The 16860-nt window shown below is 37.8% G+C and overlaps 1 protein-coding gene across 2 annotated transcripts in view; it reads left to right on the forward strand.

Annotated features, from left to right (window-relative positions):
- Positions 1 to 16464, forward strand: part of VCAN (versican) — a 130455-nt gene extending 113991 nt beyond the window's left edge. The window contains exons 15-16 of one of the 2 annotated variants that reach the window (XR_006963730.1): positions 4748 to 4945; positions 16331 to 16464. Coding sequence is in view for 1 of the 2 variants with exons in the window: in XM_047088694.1 (XP_046944650.1) it covers positions 4748 to 4767 (20 nt within the window). In the remaining variant the exon portion in view is untranslated. Of the gene's footprint in view, positions 1 to 4747; positions 5304 to 16330 lie in introns of those variants that run through there. The other variant, XM_047088694.1, reaches the window with a different exon arrangement.
- The last annotated feature ends 396 nt before the right edge of the window (positions 16465 to 16860 follow it).

Here is a 16860-nt window from a genome sequence, read left to right on the forward strand (position 1 = left end):
TACTCACTATTTTTTTACCTCTTTCTGAATTACATGCCAAAAATCGCATAGTGGTCTATCAAAATTATTTTCAATTGCCCTTCAGCTGACATCTCAATGAAGTCTTTCTTTTTCTTTTCTTTTCTTTTTTTTTTAGCGTTTATTTATTTTTGAGAGAGAGAGACAGAGCATGAGTTGGGGGATGTCAGAGAGAGAGAGGGAGACACAGAATCCGAAGCAGACTCCAGGCTATGAGCTATCAGCACAGAGCCTGACATGGGGCTTGATCCCATGGACCACGAGATCATGACCTGAGTGGAAGTTGGATGCTTAACCAACTGAGCCACCCAGGTGCCCGTCTTATTTATTATTTGTTTTTTTTGTAAGCACCAGACTTAAACATGATTTGATTTGTACATTATCATCAGAATAATTTATTCTGATTTGACCTTCTGTTTGCTCATAGTTTTTACATTCCGTGGAAATGCATCCTAAGACTCAAGATGGATTAGAATTGAGTTTGATATGGTGGTTGTTTTCTATAATGTGGGAAAAGGTAAATTGTCTGAAGCCTTTGATTCTCAAAGCTTGTCCCTGAAACAAAACCTTTAGCACCACATAAAAACTTTTAAGAAATGCAAATCCTCAGGCCCTGCCCTACTGAATTAGAAATTTTGGTAATGGGGAGAGCAACGTAGGATTTCACAAGCACACCAGATGATTCTGATCCATTCTAAAATTTATGAGAACAGATCAAGGAGATGCAAAAGTAGAACCAGCAGCCTCCACCACAGACACCTTCTTAGACAGATGAATTTTAGGAAAGAGGCCAAATCATAATTCAAGTTCTGGAAATTGCTTCCCTTTATGTGCCCATGTACCCTTTGGGAAGTCTTGGGGTAAGCAACCCTGGTTTGGAGACTACTGCTTTAAGATACACAGTCCTTCAAGTACTTGAAGATTTTTAGTACATTATCTATCCATATTTATGAGCATATATGTCTTACCAGTCTGGTGATGATTACTATGCAAACTTTGAATGGACCTCTGGTTTTACAAGAAAAAGTGAGACAACCTTTCTCTGAAGAAAAAGAAAAAAAAAACCTGAATAAAGCAGCATAATTTAAAACATTCATTCCTTAAAGGATAGACCTAAAACAAAACCTGAAAGGCAGGAATTAAAAACTACATTATTCAATGAATCATTCCGATGGCAGATTTAAAAACTGAGAAATAGAAGCAAAGAAGATATATTGTAACTTCTCAGCAACAGTCATTCATGAAAGGGAAATTCAGATTCATTGGGGAGCCCTAAAAGAGGCATACGTGGGACAATCATTGGGATTGAATTGATCTCTGAATAACTCCAGTTCCTAAATCAGATCACCCCTTCCCTGCCCTTTAGCAAAATTGAACACACCAGTCATTCAATAATATGTAGTAAGCCCTTCCCATGTGCCACGCAGTATGCTAGATATTGGGAACAAACAAGACAGGTCAAGTCTCTGTCCTTTATAGACCTTACAGTCATGGGAAAGATTACCAATGGCGTTAAAACAGGAAGAGGTCTGATTTCTCAAAATGCTGTTGCCAAAGCCTCCATTCATGGCCATCTCTTTGCTCTGCCCTCCATCTTTACCTGATTCTACTCATAACCACGATCTTAACTATTTCCTACATTATGGTAAATTCCATACCTCTTTCTTTTGTGTGATGGGTATGTATCCAGTTGGCTGGATTTTGTAGGTACAATAATGTCCACATGTCCCAAATTGAACCAGTGTCCACACCTCCCACTAACCATCTGCACATTGTTGTTGTTTTAAACTAGGAGTCTAAGAGTCACTCTGCACTCATAATCTAATGCTCATATTCACTCAAGGATTGAGTTCTATTAGTGTTACCTCTGAAAGTTTCTCACACCCATCACCTCTTTTCCCCAACTGTCCTCAATACCTCATATATTATTGTCTCTAGATGCATTTCTTTCAAAATCATCTTTTAAACTATGATATTCTTTCAAGTATGCAAATCAGAGCTTGGCATTCTCCAGCTCAAAATTCTTCAGAATCTATGACCAACAAAATAAAATCAAATTTTATATGCATAGAAAAATGCTTTGGGAAAACAAAACAAAACAAAACAAAAAACCCTGTTCTAGGTATTATGTGCTTAAGAAGAATGGAAAAATTGATATTTATCTTAAGTAAATCAATCATTAAATTTAAGTTTTATTTTTTTTATTACATCAGTTTTGCCTCCTGTTTAGTCTCTGATAAAAAGATTTCCCTTGTACTAGTTGTGCACAAGGCAGGAATGGAAGAATAAAAATGCTATCTGACTTAGTGGGACATAGGTTTGCCCCTCCAGATACACTCTCCACCCTTCTCTTCCTGCTTTGTGCCCTATGAAATTGACGATACACACTGTTCCCATTGGGTTCAGCCATGAGAAGCAGTGTTAGGAGATCAGAGGGAACCAGAAGGGTGACCTCAGTGCATGTTTCCTCTTGGCTTCTTCTAAACCCTGTAGGATTGCCATAGGCTGCCTCTATTCCTACAATAAAGTCACTAGCTTCTACCAGTCTCCATCTCCACATCCCTTCTCTGCCTCCTCGTTCCCAGCTGTTCTCTCATCTTGACCCATCAGGACTAGAGGAGTAAGACTTCACCACTATTATTGGCCCAGGGGTATTACCCTATAAATTGTGATTTCTTTAAGCTGCCCACCTTTAGAAACAGTCCCTTTATTCAACTGTCTATAACTTATCCAATTTGATTGTGTCATCTGTTTCCTACTGGATTTCTGACTGAGTGTTTTAGATGTATCTCTTTAGGGAAATTATGTAAGTGACCTAGTTCACATCAATCATAGGATGGGCATGCTACATTACAGTCTGGAAACCTATATGATGGTTTCTTTGGGTTTCTTCTGTAGCATCTCATTAGATGCTTTTATGAGATTATAGCTTTAGTTCCTTCCTTAGAACCACTAAACACTAACCACGTGATTGTTGCAACTGCCAGTCATTTTTGTGCCTCAGCTCTGCATAAAAATTGCCACACGGCAATTGATTGGTCCTGAGGTTGTATTCTCTGCCTTAAATTTCCAAAATGAAGAATGGTACTCCTCAGCTTGAAATCACAATCAGGTATGGTTTTCAGTGCTTGTCTTATAGTTGGGAGTGAAGAATAGAATAGGAGTCACGTTATAAATGTGCATAACAATTTTCTCTGAGACTACACCCCAGTATTTTTGAAGCCTTATGGCCATATATGGGGAAAGTGGAAAGAGTAGGGAAGGGAGGTTATTTTAAAGCTACCAGCTCATTTTATTTCTTGGATAAAGGCACGCCTTTATCTTTCAGTGAAGACTATTTTCCCCCTTTGATTTAGGAGGACCCATTCCAGTGGGTCTTTGAGTTCTAGGAGTTCAGGACAAGTTCCTACTTTGGAATGGATTGGTAAAAAGGAGGAGCTGAACTGCTCTGCATTAAAAAAAAAAATGATGTTATTTTCTTCTTCTGTAAAATGTTCTATTTTTAGAGCAAACTTTTACATTAAGAAATATTCTGTTTATTTTCTCTGGGGTACTGATTCCAAGGAGTGGAAAATTATTGGCAGAAGGGCTTCCTATGTTGAAGAGGAAAGTTGGTTTCAGCAATCTGGTGGCAGATGTACTGAAATTAAGGGAACCTGTAGTAGAGATCGGTGGAGGAGCCTATAAACAATGGAAGTAGTCCAATAAAGTACACAGTTTGGTTTCTTGACTATGTGAGAATTCTTTACGTGTTCTCAAGTCTTCAGGATAGTTTTGTTAAGGCTTAAGGGACCTTTTCAGAAGCAAAGGATGGACCTTATCGTCGCTGGGGAGGGATGGGGAAAGATCAGCTGTAGTCATAGTTGGTCACATAAAGATGGTGTGATGTGCTCTGGTGCCATATGCTTGGTACCAGACTTGCTGGGGGCACAGTGACACACAGAGTAGATTTATGAAACAGGCCAGTGTGCCAGGAATGTTTGGGGAAAGGATTCTGCTAAAATTTATATAGATATAGATGATATAGATATAGATATAGATGATATATAGATTTTTTTTCAAGTACCATGTGGTCTTAGGAATATTGTATTAGCACCGAAAGGAAGTGCAATTTTTTAAAACTAAGCTTAGGAGCATCTATTTTACATAGGCTTTCTTATAAGTAGTATTTTCAATGCTTACTATGTGGCAATACTTTGGACTTTTAACTTTGAGTCTTTTCTCATTCAAATATGACATAAATTAACAGATACTTTTATTTTGTATAAGGATATGTAAGGCAAAAGTGTAATTTGGGAATTTAAAAATGAACATCAGAAGCAAGATAAAAAGGTAATCCAGCAAAATTTCTGAAGAATGAGGATAAGACAACAATATCATGGTTTTGTAAAAGGATTTAGGAAAGAAAGACTATTTGCTGAGATTTTAGAGGTTGTACTATTTTAGGTAGGGCCAAAATATGTCATTAACAAGTAGGCATTGGAATCTGGTGAGGCCCTGATGATGAAAGATAGAAAGAAGAAAAATTATTAATTATAGCGTTTAGCATCCACAGTTAGGGAAAAGAAAAATACTATCAAGCATTTGGACTAAAAAGAGAAGACAATTGCCCTGAAAAAACAAGCTATAGTTGAAGCTTACTAGCAATGAGACAAATAGTTGCTTGGGAGTTTCTGGTTGTGTAAGGACAAAAAAAATTTGGAGTGATTTTTTTTTTAATTAAACGCAGGTTTGAAAACACAAAAATAACAGTCCTGTCCATCTGCAAAGGAGGAGATTCAGGATAGAGACTAGACCAAAGGATGACAGATGCTGAAGTAGCAGAAGGAATGGGCTGGAAATTACATCTGGGCTGCAAAGAGCCTGGGCAATGAACATGCATGGAATCATTACCAGAATCCTAACTCTCTCCAGCAGACACCATGAGGTATTTGTTAAAATATGTCTTTGCTCTTTTGTTGTTAATTTACTACCTATGTAATCAGTGCTCATTGTAAATGTGTTGGAAAAATACAGAAAAGCATAAATAACAAAGAAAGTGTTCAAGAGAATATTTGCTTGCGGTTACTATTTTTAATGCACATGGCCCCAAAGAGTGTTCAATAACTAACTGCAGAAGGTACTATTTATTGGGTGCCACTCACTCTCCTAAGTGTATTTCCATCTGTTTCTTCTCACAAGAACATGAGGGCAGGGACTTTCTTTTCTGTCTTGATCATCACTATGTTTCAAACACCTGCAATAGTGTCTGGCCTGCAGCGGGCACTCAATAAATATTTGTTAAATGAATGACTAATTTATGAATGAATATAATGAATGCATATTTGTTAAATGAATGACCTCCCTCAATATTCACGTCAATTTTACTGTCATTCCTATTTACTGATGGAGAAACAGAGGCACAGGGAGGTTACAGTGGCAGTCCCAAGTCACTTAGCGCATGAGCTAGGATGTACACCCGGAAAGTCTGTCTCTGGAGCTCATTAATACACTTGGTTTTTACTCCTTAGGTAGAGGGGGAGCCTGTTGAAATTAAGGTCAGTAGGATGATGTTAGTAACACCATACTGAAACTAAGACAGAAGCCCCTTACCTCCTTGCCACAGGTGCCATCAAAGATTTAAGTTTTATTCACTGAGCAGTTCTATTAACCAGCAGCTTCAGAAGCTGAGGAAAAAAACAATTTAAAGAAAAGAAAAGAAAAGAAAAGAAAAGAAAGAAAGAAAGAAAGAAAGAAAGAAAGAAAGAAAGAAAAAGAAAGATGTGAAGTTGTTTGTCTCTGTCTCTCAATATTCTGCTCCAGAAATATGCCATCCACAGTTGTCTGCCACCTAAGGTAGTAGCTAAATGGTTTAGGAGGTGAGAATTATACGAACTACTGGGATTTCTAGAATATCACACAAGTGAATGCTTAGAAAGATACAGGTGCAATTTATGTTTATATATGCCTACGTTGTCAGAGTGAATATTAGTGTTATTTTATGCTGGTTGTCAGTACATTGTGACTTTAACTCTTGCCTATTTAACCGAGGTAAAGATTTGCCATTAGAACAGAACCAGAAGTTGCTTTCCAGGAAGATCTGGGCAAATCTCTATACAGCCACTTAATTTGATCCAAGATCTCAAGAAAGTATTGCAGGAAATTTGCAAATACAGCCCACATCACAGTAGTGAATTACTGTTATACTTTTACCATGCAGCCTGAGAATGTTGGTGTAAGTATGTGAATATGTGAATTTTTTAAGTAAAAACAGAGATTAAAAAAAATCCAACTTTTTTCTTTCAAAGAAAATTTAGCAAAAATAATTATGAAAATGATGTGCTCCAAGTTTTCATAACCTTTAGGAATTTCTTTAGGTTTAGACTATAAATGTAAAAGCACAAATTGATTCATTTATGCACTATTTTTTTTCATGCATTCAATAAATATTTTTTGAGCAGGAACTATACCCCAGGAACTATTCTATTTCAGTTCTTCAATTCATTTCAGACTTTATTACAACAAGAGAACAAGGTACTTCTGGTTTTCAGTAGTTGCTCCTGAAAAGTTTGGAAGTTTTCAACTTCCCAGAAATGATTTGAGAACATCCTACACCTATACTGACATAGTAAAAATATATACTGTCTCCTTCAGGATTAAAGATATTTTGGAACAAAACAAAAGTTTGCTGGGAACTAGAAATAGCCTGTGAGTCCAGAATGAAATCAAATATTTGAGGGGAGGAAGGAAGATTTGTATTCAAGCAATAAGTAGTTTGTAATAATTTTGTGGTAAATAAGGACCTTCTTGAAAACACTGCCTCGAAGGTTTCTTTTAAAGTCATGTCTTCTGCCATCTTGCAAGTAGATTTACAAAGTACTGACCCGGTTCCAAATAATGTTTTGGCCCAACTTTCTGTACTTATGTCTGCCAGTTCCTTGCTTGGGAGTTGGAAAGCATGTACTTATGATCCAAGCGGGTGAGAAAATCCCCTGGGTAGCCGGAATACCACCGAAAGATCCTAAGTTAATTCTGCAGAGGGTGCATTGGGGGGTTGTCAGACCACAGGCAATAGTGGCAGAAAGCAGACGTGGGTGAAATCAGCACGTGTAGATCTTGGCCCCCAACATCTCCATCCATTACGTAAGGGGCTTCTTGAGCCTCGGTTCCTATGAGGTTCAGTTTGCTCCCATAACATAGCTGGTTCCTACCAGGACCTAAACTTATGTTTAGGATCTGATGGTGTCTGATGCCCCATGAAGGGATAATTCTTGGAAATCAAGAATTTTCATTTCACTGAAAACTAAAGGGAAAGGTATTTTTCCTTTTTGTTCCTGGTGAGACAGTGAGAAGGCAGAGACCTACCCATCTAAGTCTACCACTGAAGCTGAAGGAACTATTTTTATGAGGGACTCTGAAACAAGGTTTATGCAGTGCTGTTGCTTTAGGCTAAAAGGGACAGAATGTGACCTATAGGTAGGTGGAGAAGGGTGGGGCAAATTAAGTGCCTCTGACACAGTGTGGGCTTCAGGAAATACACCACGGCGTTACTCGGAATGTCCAGACACCCCCCCACCAAACAACAACAACAACAACAACAACAACAACAAACAGAAACTGCTTTAGGAGCTGGGGATACTGTGAGGCCCTTCGAGTATAGACAGAGTCAAGCGTTGGACTACTTTAGCTATTTCAGCCATTGTAATTCACTTTGAGGCTGTCCTAGTGAAAAGGGGATAGATGAGGCCCAAAGCATTTAGCTGTAATAGAACCCTTCTTACAATGAGAGCTTGTTCCAAAATGACAAAACTAGAACTCTCTCTTGAAAAAGGAGAACCAGGAGCTCCCTGCTCGGCCTCCCAGGCATGTGTCATTTTTACAGCTCCTCAAAACGCTTCCAGTTTGCAGCCAACATCGAGAACCATTGTCTTAGAGAAAGTAGTGCTTCTAGATCTTTAATGCGCCTACGGATCACCTGGGGATTTAGTTAAAATGCAGATTCTGCTTCGGGATGTCTGGGATAGGTCTGAGATCCTGCATGTCTCACAAGCTCCCAGGTGGTGCTGATGTTGCTGGAAGGTAAAGCACACTTTGAATAGCAAGATCTTGGAGTGCTGGTTCTCATCGTTTCATGCGTATCATGATCTTCTGGAGTGTCTATTAAAACACAGGTTATTTGTGCCCCACTCTTAGCTTCTGATCCAGTAGGTCTAGTGCAGTTCTGATAATTTGCGTTTCTTTCTAATAAGTTTGCAGGCAATGTAGCTCGGGACACTATCATGGAGGACAGTGGTTCTCAAACCTGCCCAAACCTGGCACACTTATAAAGCATACTCAGGCTAGGCACCTCTCCGCCGTCTAGCCTTCCCACCTCCCCATACTCTGTTCTTACAGAATCTGATCTAAACCCTCCTGGCTGATCTTATTGCTCAGTAAGGCTTGAGAACCATCGATAAAAGGCCTCATAGGTCACATGAGGACTTCAGATGTTATTTGAAATATAATATGATGTACTAGACCTGATGAAATCCTGACAACTAAACTATACCTTTATCTAGATAGGTGAATAAATAATCCCTATGAGGCAGCTACCGTCTTCATTATTATCTCTTTTATTACAAATGAAGGAGACTCAGGTTAGCCAGACAACTTGTTAATTTCTGCAGAGAAATATATTAAAAGGTACACAAATCGGTTAGTTTCGAAATCTACTCATGCCAAAGTGGCTATATATTTTTGCTCCCACTTTCTATTAACTTGAGTCTGTTTCATTATGGGTTATGTGGCAGAAGCTAATTACTGGGAGCCTGTAATTTGAAGTGACAGGTAATTGAAACGTGGGTCCTCTATGAATGTCACTGTAATGCATAATACATTATTAAATACTAATTATTTAAAACACAAATGAAGCCAATTGAAGTCAGCCCCAGCAGTTAGTAGTTAAAAATAAAATTGAGACTACAGATAATTAACATGGGTCCAAAAAAGCTCATTTCAAGTTAGCCTGAAAAAATTATTTTTTGTCATTTGGTATTAATTATGGCACGATAATATGTCTATTTTCATTTATTTTAAATTAACTTTATTTAAAATTATGTTTAATTTTATTTTATCTGCACTCACCTCATTTAATCAGAATGAAAAGCAGAACAAAGCTCTGAATCCAAGAAATAACGAAAGTGATCTATCCTATGCGTGTATTAATATTTAATCTTCTTTGCTGAATTTACACTCTGATGTTGCCAACACAAACCTCAGCGGAAACAGTGACTCTTTTAAAAGAATATGAAAGCAGATTTTAGTTTAAGATGGAATATTATTATCTTATAAAATTTGATCACTCACTTGTTTTCTAAATGGAAAAATGTCTAAGTAGAACAATACCTATCACCAATTGTTTATACATGTACACACTGTAACTACAAATATATATAGTATATATGTATACTATATATATGTAACTACAAATATGTAACTACAAATAATATATAGTATATACATAAACTTATCTATCTATATCTATAGCTGTATCTATATAATATCCTTCCTGGGTTTTTTTGCTTCTGAAATTGTCCATCTGACAACTTGGATCCTACAGTAGCATCGCTGTTAATGATGCATCTTATACAGGAGCACAAAAAACGTGTAGATTTCTAAAAGTGTAGTCCAAGTAATCGCTAGTGCTAAACTTAGATCTATGAGTTATAGAAAAGACTCCAGAATTCTGTAGTGTGCTCTTCTCCAGTACAAATATTCCATAGTGCTGTGAAAATTAGAGCTCTAACTTCCTCTGACATCTCTCTGCATTGGGGGATTGGTAGCAAAAACCAATTCTGGACCATTAACATCTTTATGGGGGCTTTAGAACCCTAACCTCTAGTATTTAGTTTCCTACAAGAGCAGCAATCTATAAGGCTAATTACAGTTGTAATGAAAACAAACTTACCATAGTTGTAAAGATTTGCAGCTATTAATATGGGTAGAAACAATGTATCTTTCTGATCTTTGATACTTCTTGTTGGCTATCCTAAATGAATAGATAGATAGATAGATAGATAGATGATAGATAAATAAACTTTGTAGTCTAGTATTTTAAAACAAACAAGAAATTGAGAAAGACAAGGTTGTCCAAAGGAACCCTCGCCAAGGAGGGCACAACGGCCATGTTTTATGTCCGTAGCATTTGACCCAGTTGATCATTCAATTAAACTTCCCCTGTAAACAGTCTTGCATTTGGCTTCCAGGAATCACATTCTCCTGTTTTTGTTTTACTCTTTGGGCATCTCCCTTCCTTGTTAGTTCATCCACATCTTTTCTGTTTATATACTCTCTCTTGTTGATCTCATCCAGTCTCTTGTGACTGTAAATGTCATATGTATGTTTATGACACAGCCTGGATGTCTTCCTTGAACTCCGAACTCACATAGCCAATCGCCTACCCTACATCTTCGCTTGAATGTTTTTTTTTGTTTGTTTTTTTGTTTTTTTTTTTAATTTTTTTTTCAACTTCGCTTGAATGTTAGTAAGCATTTCACACTTAACATGTCCCAATACAAACTCCTGCTCTTCCCTCCTCCCTCCTCCCTCTATTGTCTTTCCTATCTTAATACATCCATTGCTACCACTCTGATCCAAGCCACTGTTATCTTTTACCTGGATTGAGAAATGGCCTATTATCTAGACTCACAGGTCCATCCTGGCTCCACTTTGGTTTACTCTTATGAGAGCAGCTAGAGGGACCCTGTTAAAACCTAAGCCAGAACATGTCATTCCACTATTGAATATTCTCCAGTGGCTCCCTGTCTCTCTCAGAGTGGAAGCCACGAATGGACCAAAATTGTGTGGGGTCTTTGTACACCTGGCTCCATAGTACCTCTCTAATTGTTTTTTCTACTGCTCCGCCTCATGCTCAATCTGCTCCAGCCATATGGGTCTCCTTGCTGTTCCTTAAAGCATACTTAACACTCACTCCCGCCTAAATGCTTTCCACTTGCTTTTTTGTCTGCCTGGATCACTCTGGCTCCAGATACCTGCTTGCCTTGTTCCCTCACTTCTTTCCGATCTTTATTAAAATGTTACCTTTTCAGTGAAGACTTCCCTGAACATCTCTTTAAAATTATAACTCTCTTGTTCAACACTTCTTGCCCTCCTTCTTTGATTTATTTTTTACTTTTAGCCTATTCGTCGTTTATTGAACATTTGAGCAATGTGTGGCCTGTTTTACAGAATTGTTTCTTTTTTTTTTAATTAATTAATTAATTTATTTATTCAAGAGAGAGAAAGAGAGAATGTGCATGAACAGGGGAGAGTTAGAAAGAGAGGAAGAGAGACAAAATCCCAAGCAGGATCCACAGTATCAGCCTGAGCCTGACATGGGGCTCACACTCACAAACCGTGAGATCATGGCCCGAGCAGAAATCAAGAGTCAGATACTTAACTGAGCCACCCAGGTGCCCCCAGAACTGTTTCTTAATATACTCTTTCTCCCTATTCCTTGTTACTTGTCTGTTCAAAAAGCTAGATTTCCACTTTCTTTCTTGCTTTCTTGTTCATTGCTTACTGAGGGACTGCTGTGTATCAGACCCTGTGTTCGGTGCTGAAAAATACTGTAATGAAACAAACATTATCCATGCTATCATGGAGCCTGTCATACGGTTGCTGGAGAAAGACACTGGCTAAATAACGCAAATACATTTAAGCTATAAATGGTAGTAAAGGATTATGAGGGCGGAAACAGTACTATAGTGACATTAGAGCTGAGTGAAGGTGTAGAGGATGAGAAGGAACAAGTAAAGCAGACCCCATACGGTCTGGAGGGGGTGCATTTCAGGGAAAGCAAACAAACCCATATGAAGGACCCAAGGGAATTAAAAACAAAAGCAAAAAAAAAAAAAAAAAAAAACCACGACATCTTTGAGAAACCAAAAGAAAGCCAATGTGTTTGAAGTGAGAGATTGACAGTTCCTGTATGTTCTACAGCGTCATGTAATCGTAAAGAGATTAGAGGTCACATCCAGGCTTCGCCTTTTATTTGGCTTGTCATATTTGACAAGTTACTTAACTCTACTCTGTGCCTTAGTTTCCTCATCTGTAAAATGGGCATATTTTTAGTGCCCACTTCATATAGTTGTTGGGTTATCAAATGAGCCATTACATGAAAGTACTTAGAACAGTATTTGCCATGTAGTATATATTTTAATATAAATTTGAACCTATATTCTGAATTCAATTTCTTCTCACCACATGTGCAGCGTCTACTCTGGTCCACCACCATTTCTTGCCCTATTCCTAAAAAACTGCTTTCTATTTTGGCTCTTTGTATTCACAAGCCAGTATAATCCATACTCCACACAGAAATCAGGGAGAATTGTTTTTTATTGAAATTTAATCATACCACTCATCTGCTCAAAACATTCCTAGATTTAAAGTAAATCCACTTAGAATAAAATACCAGACTTTTTTCCATGGGCCTTAAGGCCCTCCATGACCTGGCTTTTGCCTACCCTTCCGGACTCATTTTCTACCAGGTTCCCTTCACTCACTATGTTTTTCTGTCTCAATCTTATTTTCATCTCCTAGACTTTCAGTTTCACGTTTTCCATCTCCAGCGGGTGCGTTCTCTAGCTCTCCACTCCTCACTTTTCACCTCTCTGCTCAAATAACCTCTTAAAAATGACTTTCAGGATTGTTGCATCTAAACAGGCACATACTGGGGCACATGGAGGGCTCAGTCAGTTGAGCATCTGACTCTTGATTTCCGCTTAGGTCATGACCCCAGCCAAGGTTGTGGGATGGAGCCCCAAGTCAGGCTCTGCACTGAGCATGGTGCCTGCTTAAGATTCTCTCTCTCTCTTTCTCTCTTTCCCTCTGCCCCTCCCCCACTGTCTCTCTCTCTCTAAAATAAAACCTTTTTTAATTAAACAAATAAATAAACAGCGAGATACTTTGTCCTCCATCCCTGTGAATCATTTACTGTTTTATTTTTTACTTTAGACTCTTTCTCAGCTGAAGTTACATTAATTATTTCATTGTTTACTTGTTTACATTAATTATTTCATTGTTTACATGTCTTCGTTACTAGTTGTGACAGCCTATAACTATTATATACTAGGGACTCAATACCTATTTGTTGAATAAATGGATTCTTTTACATATTCTGAAAAATGAAAGAAGAATGATTGAAGATATTTTCCTGGAGGTTGTGAATTATTTCCACTTTTCAGCTGCACAGATGGGAAGGCATGTTTTTAGCTGTCTCATTTGTTTCTTCTCTCTCAGGGATTGTTGTCTGGTACTGCCTGTCATTCAGTATCTGAAAACCATTGTTTTATATGTTTTATTTGTTTTGTCATTGTTGCTGTTATTGTTGTTTAAAAACAAAGAATAAATCTGATTCCCATTTCTCTGTCTTGGTGGAAACTAAACACTTCCACATATATGATTTTCATGACTCCAAATGGATGTACTTTGTATGGACCTTAACAAATGGAGAGCATCTCAATAAAAGCAATTCATGTATAGTATTGTGTTTCCTTTCGATTGTATCCCAGGTCCTTGATACTTAAGTCAATACACTACTATCTTGGGATACCATGCATGTCACTGGGAGATGTATGAATACAAACTTAGAAGGGTCTATTTAGCATTTCCTTGCTCTTTCCCTAGGACTCATCTCTGTTATTTCAGATCTTGTGTGTTGAAGAACCATGGTAGATCCAAGATTAGATGCTGCAGACCCACAATCCAACATGTCACTGGACCCTATGTGGTGCTTTGAACAATTCTTGCTGATTTTTCCCTAAACCAGATAGACTGTTTCTAAACACAGTGCTAGAAAAGGGAACACACTGAGGTGATACCTTCAAGAATTTAATTGTTTTGAGAGTCAACACAAAGTTTTTGTTGTAAGAAGCATGCCCCCACCTCCCACCCTGGAAAAATATTTAAATGCTAACATTAAATAGACTTATTCAATAGATCTATACTTGGAATTTGAAATATGGTTCAAAACAAAACGAAATATTTCTATAGACAATCAGGCTTCTATTGCATTGATTTCGAGGCAAAATATTTCAACTTAAATATCCTGGAATTGCCTTTCTACAAACTAAGAAGTGGATAATTAGACATGAATTCAACCACTAACACTTATACTTTCTATTTTCATTCAGAACGAAACTAGTTTTCTCCATCAGTTAAAAGGCTGAAAACGGGTAATTTTATTACAGCATTGAAAACTGTTTGATATTTAGTTCTTTGTGTAATCAAAAGGAAATACATAAAGAACTTTGAAAAAGACCTTCTGTTGGTAATTGTTCTGATGTGTGATGCCAGTTGCTGTATGGAGACCTAGTCTGGCTCCAAGAAGTTGTATATACCCTACATATAACGATACCCTGGAAGGAGGGGAAAGCACTAATTTACACTGAACAATTAGTTCTAATACAAATGGAGAATATCAGCTAGTGAGTTTTTTATAATGTAGTTTGAATTTTACATGTAAATAGAATATTGAAATTTCCTGTTCCATACTACTAGGTTAACCATAGTGGCTTGACATCAGTGTCTAGATTTTAGGTGCTAACTTGGATTAAAAGCTTCATTAAAGTATTTTGGTTAATAAGTTGCCTAGAAGACCTGACTTGTGAAAATCTCGTTCATCAGAAATCTCTAGGAGACACTTGCTATTATTGGGTAGGATACAATAGGAGAATTATGACAAGGAACAAAAGGAAAAAAATGATTTTCTCAATCAAAATTACAGGGACAAATCCCAAAATGATCGTTCTAAATTGACCTAAAAGTTTTTCTGGGACAGTGGAACAAAATGTGAATGTACATTCATTCATTCAGTATATATATATATATATATATATATATGATATATATACATACATATATATATATATGATAGGCACAAACTATGTTTCAGTCACTGTCCTAGGTATTTTGGGAACATCAGTAGACAAAAACAAAAATGCCTATAATTCCTGCCCTGATAGAGCTTAAGTCCTATTAGAGGACAAACACACAATAAGCATAAACATAAATAGCTGAGTATATTACAAAGTAGAGAAAGTGAGAACTTTGGAGAAAATAATAGAAAGTGAAGTAGGGGCAGGCAAGCTGGCTGCAGTGTCAATGATGTCTGGGTATATCTCATGCAAAAAGTATGTTTTGATTAAAAACTTGAAGGAGATGAGGTACTTAGCTAAATGATATCAGAAGAAATAGTGTTCCAAGCTGAGGGAGTGGTCAGTGCAAAGGCTCTAAGATGGGAGATTCCTTGAAAGACAGTGGGTAACAGCAAGAAGGCTAGCATGCGCAGAGTAGAATGAACAAGCCAGGGGTGGGGTTGGGGATGGGGATGGGGGTAGGGTATTGGGAAAAAGATCATAGGTAATACAGAGCTAGACTTTTGGGTTTTACTCTGAGAGATATGGGGATCCACTGAGTCACTCGAATTACCTCCCCATTCTTAAAGGAGGAGACACTTTTTGCTCTATAGGTCTAAAATTAATTATCTACTTTGGTCATTATGGCTGAAGCTGTACTTCTTCCCATCCCGAGCACCGACCTCTACCTTGTCTCCCAGAGCATCAACATCATCACTTACTTTATATTAAGGAGTGATAAGTTTACGGTACTTAGCCAGTTAATGAAGAAATTAATAGCAGTAATAGCTTTGTAAATTACCATAGTCAAATTCCTTTTTACCATGAGCTAGGACATGAGTCAACAAGCGTTTTCCTTTTTTTCTGTAAAGGGGCAGAGAGTAAATGCTTTTAGCCTCTCTGATATATGGTGTCAGTTGCAAATACTCAGCACTGCCATGGGGGTGTGAAAGCAGCAATAGATAACAGTGTAAACAAAGATACACAGCTTGGTTCCAGTAAAAATTTATTTACAAAACTAAGTGGCAGGCTAAATTTGGGCCACAGGCTGTAGTTTGCTTACCTTTATGATAGAATATAGAGGGTATATTAGCTTTGGAGTAGGGACCAGTGGGTGAGGAGAGGTGCAGCACAGTGCCCGCAAAGAGCAATCATAAAACTCTGGTATCGGACAGACCTGTCCTTCAAGCTCAATTCTTCTCTTTGCACTATGCACATAGCAGGTGTTATGGACTGAATGTTTGTGCCCTCCCCCTACCCCCTGCTCAAATTCATATGTTGAAGCCCTAACTCTCAATGCAATGGTTTATGAAAGTGGGGGCCTTTTGGAGGTAATTAGGTTTAGATGAGGTCATGGTGGTGGGGCCCCATGATGGGATTAGTGTCCTTATGAGAAGAGAAAGAGAGACCAGAGCTTTCTCTTTTTCTCTCTACCATAGGAGGACACAGCAAGAAGACAGACATCTACAAGCCAGGAAAAGGATCATTAGTGGGAACTGAATTTGCAGGCACCATGATTTTGGATTTTCTAGCCTCCACAACTGTGAGAAATAAATGTGTGTTGTGTAAGCCACTCAATCATGATATTTTTTTATAGCAGCCCAAGCTGACTAAGACAGCAGGCATTCAAAAATACAAGAGAATGTTTACCAGTTATCAGACTTTCAGCAAAAATTGTCACTTCAGGATACAATGGTGACTTCAGAAATAAGGGAGAAAATGTTGTTGCATTGACGATTCTCTCTAAATATTGCCTCTGTCCCCTTCCCTCAGTCCTGTCCTCCCAGCACTCCAGTTACACAGATTTGCACCTTTTGATTATGCCTTACATGTCTCTTACTTTCTGTTTTGTTTACTCTATTTGATTTTTATGCCTCTGTTTTGCCTATTTTTATTTACCAGTCTTCCATTCCTCAGCCCTGGCTTATATTGTGTTCAGTCTGCTGTAAAACCTACCTGATAATTTCCT

The sequence above is a fragment of the Lynx rufus genome, unplaced genomic scaffold (assembly GCF_022079265.1).
Source record: "Lynx rufus isolate CCGP_SWC_20201006 ecotype Redwood Valley unplaced genomic scaffold, mLynRuf1.p SCAF_1, whole genome shotgun sequence".
Classification (NCBI taxonomy): Eukaryota; Metazoa; Chordata; class Mammalia; order Carnivora; family Felidae; genus Lynx; species Lynx rufus.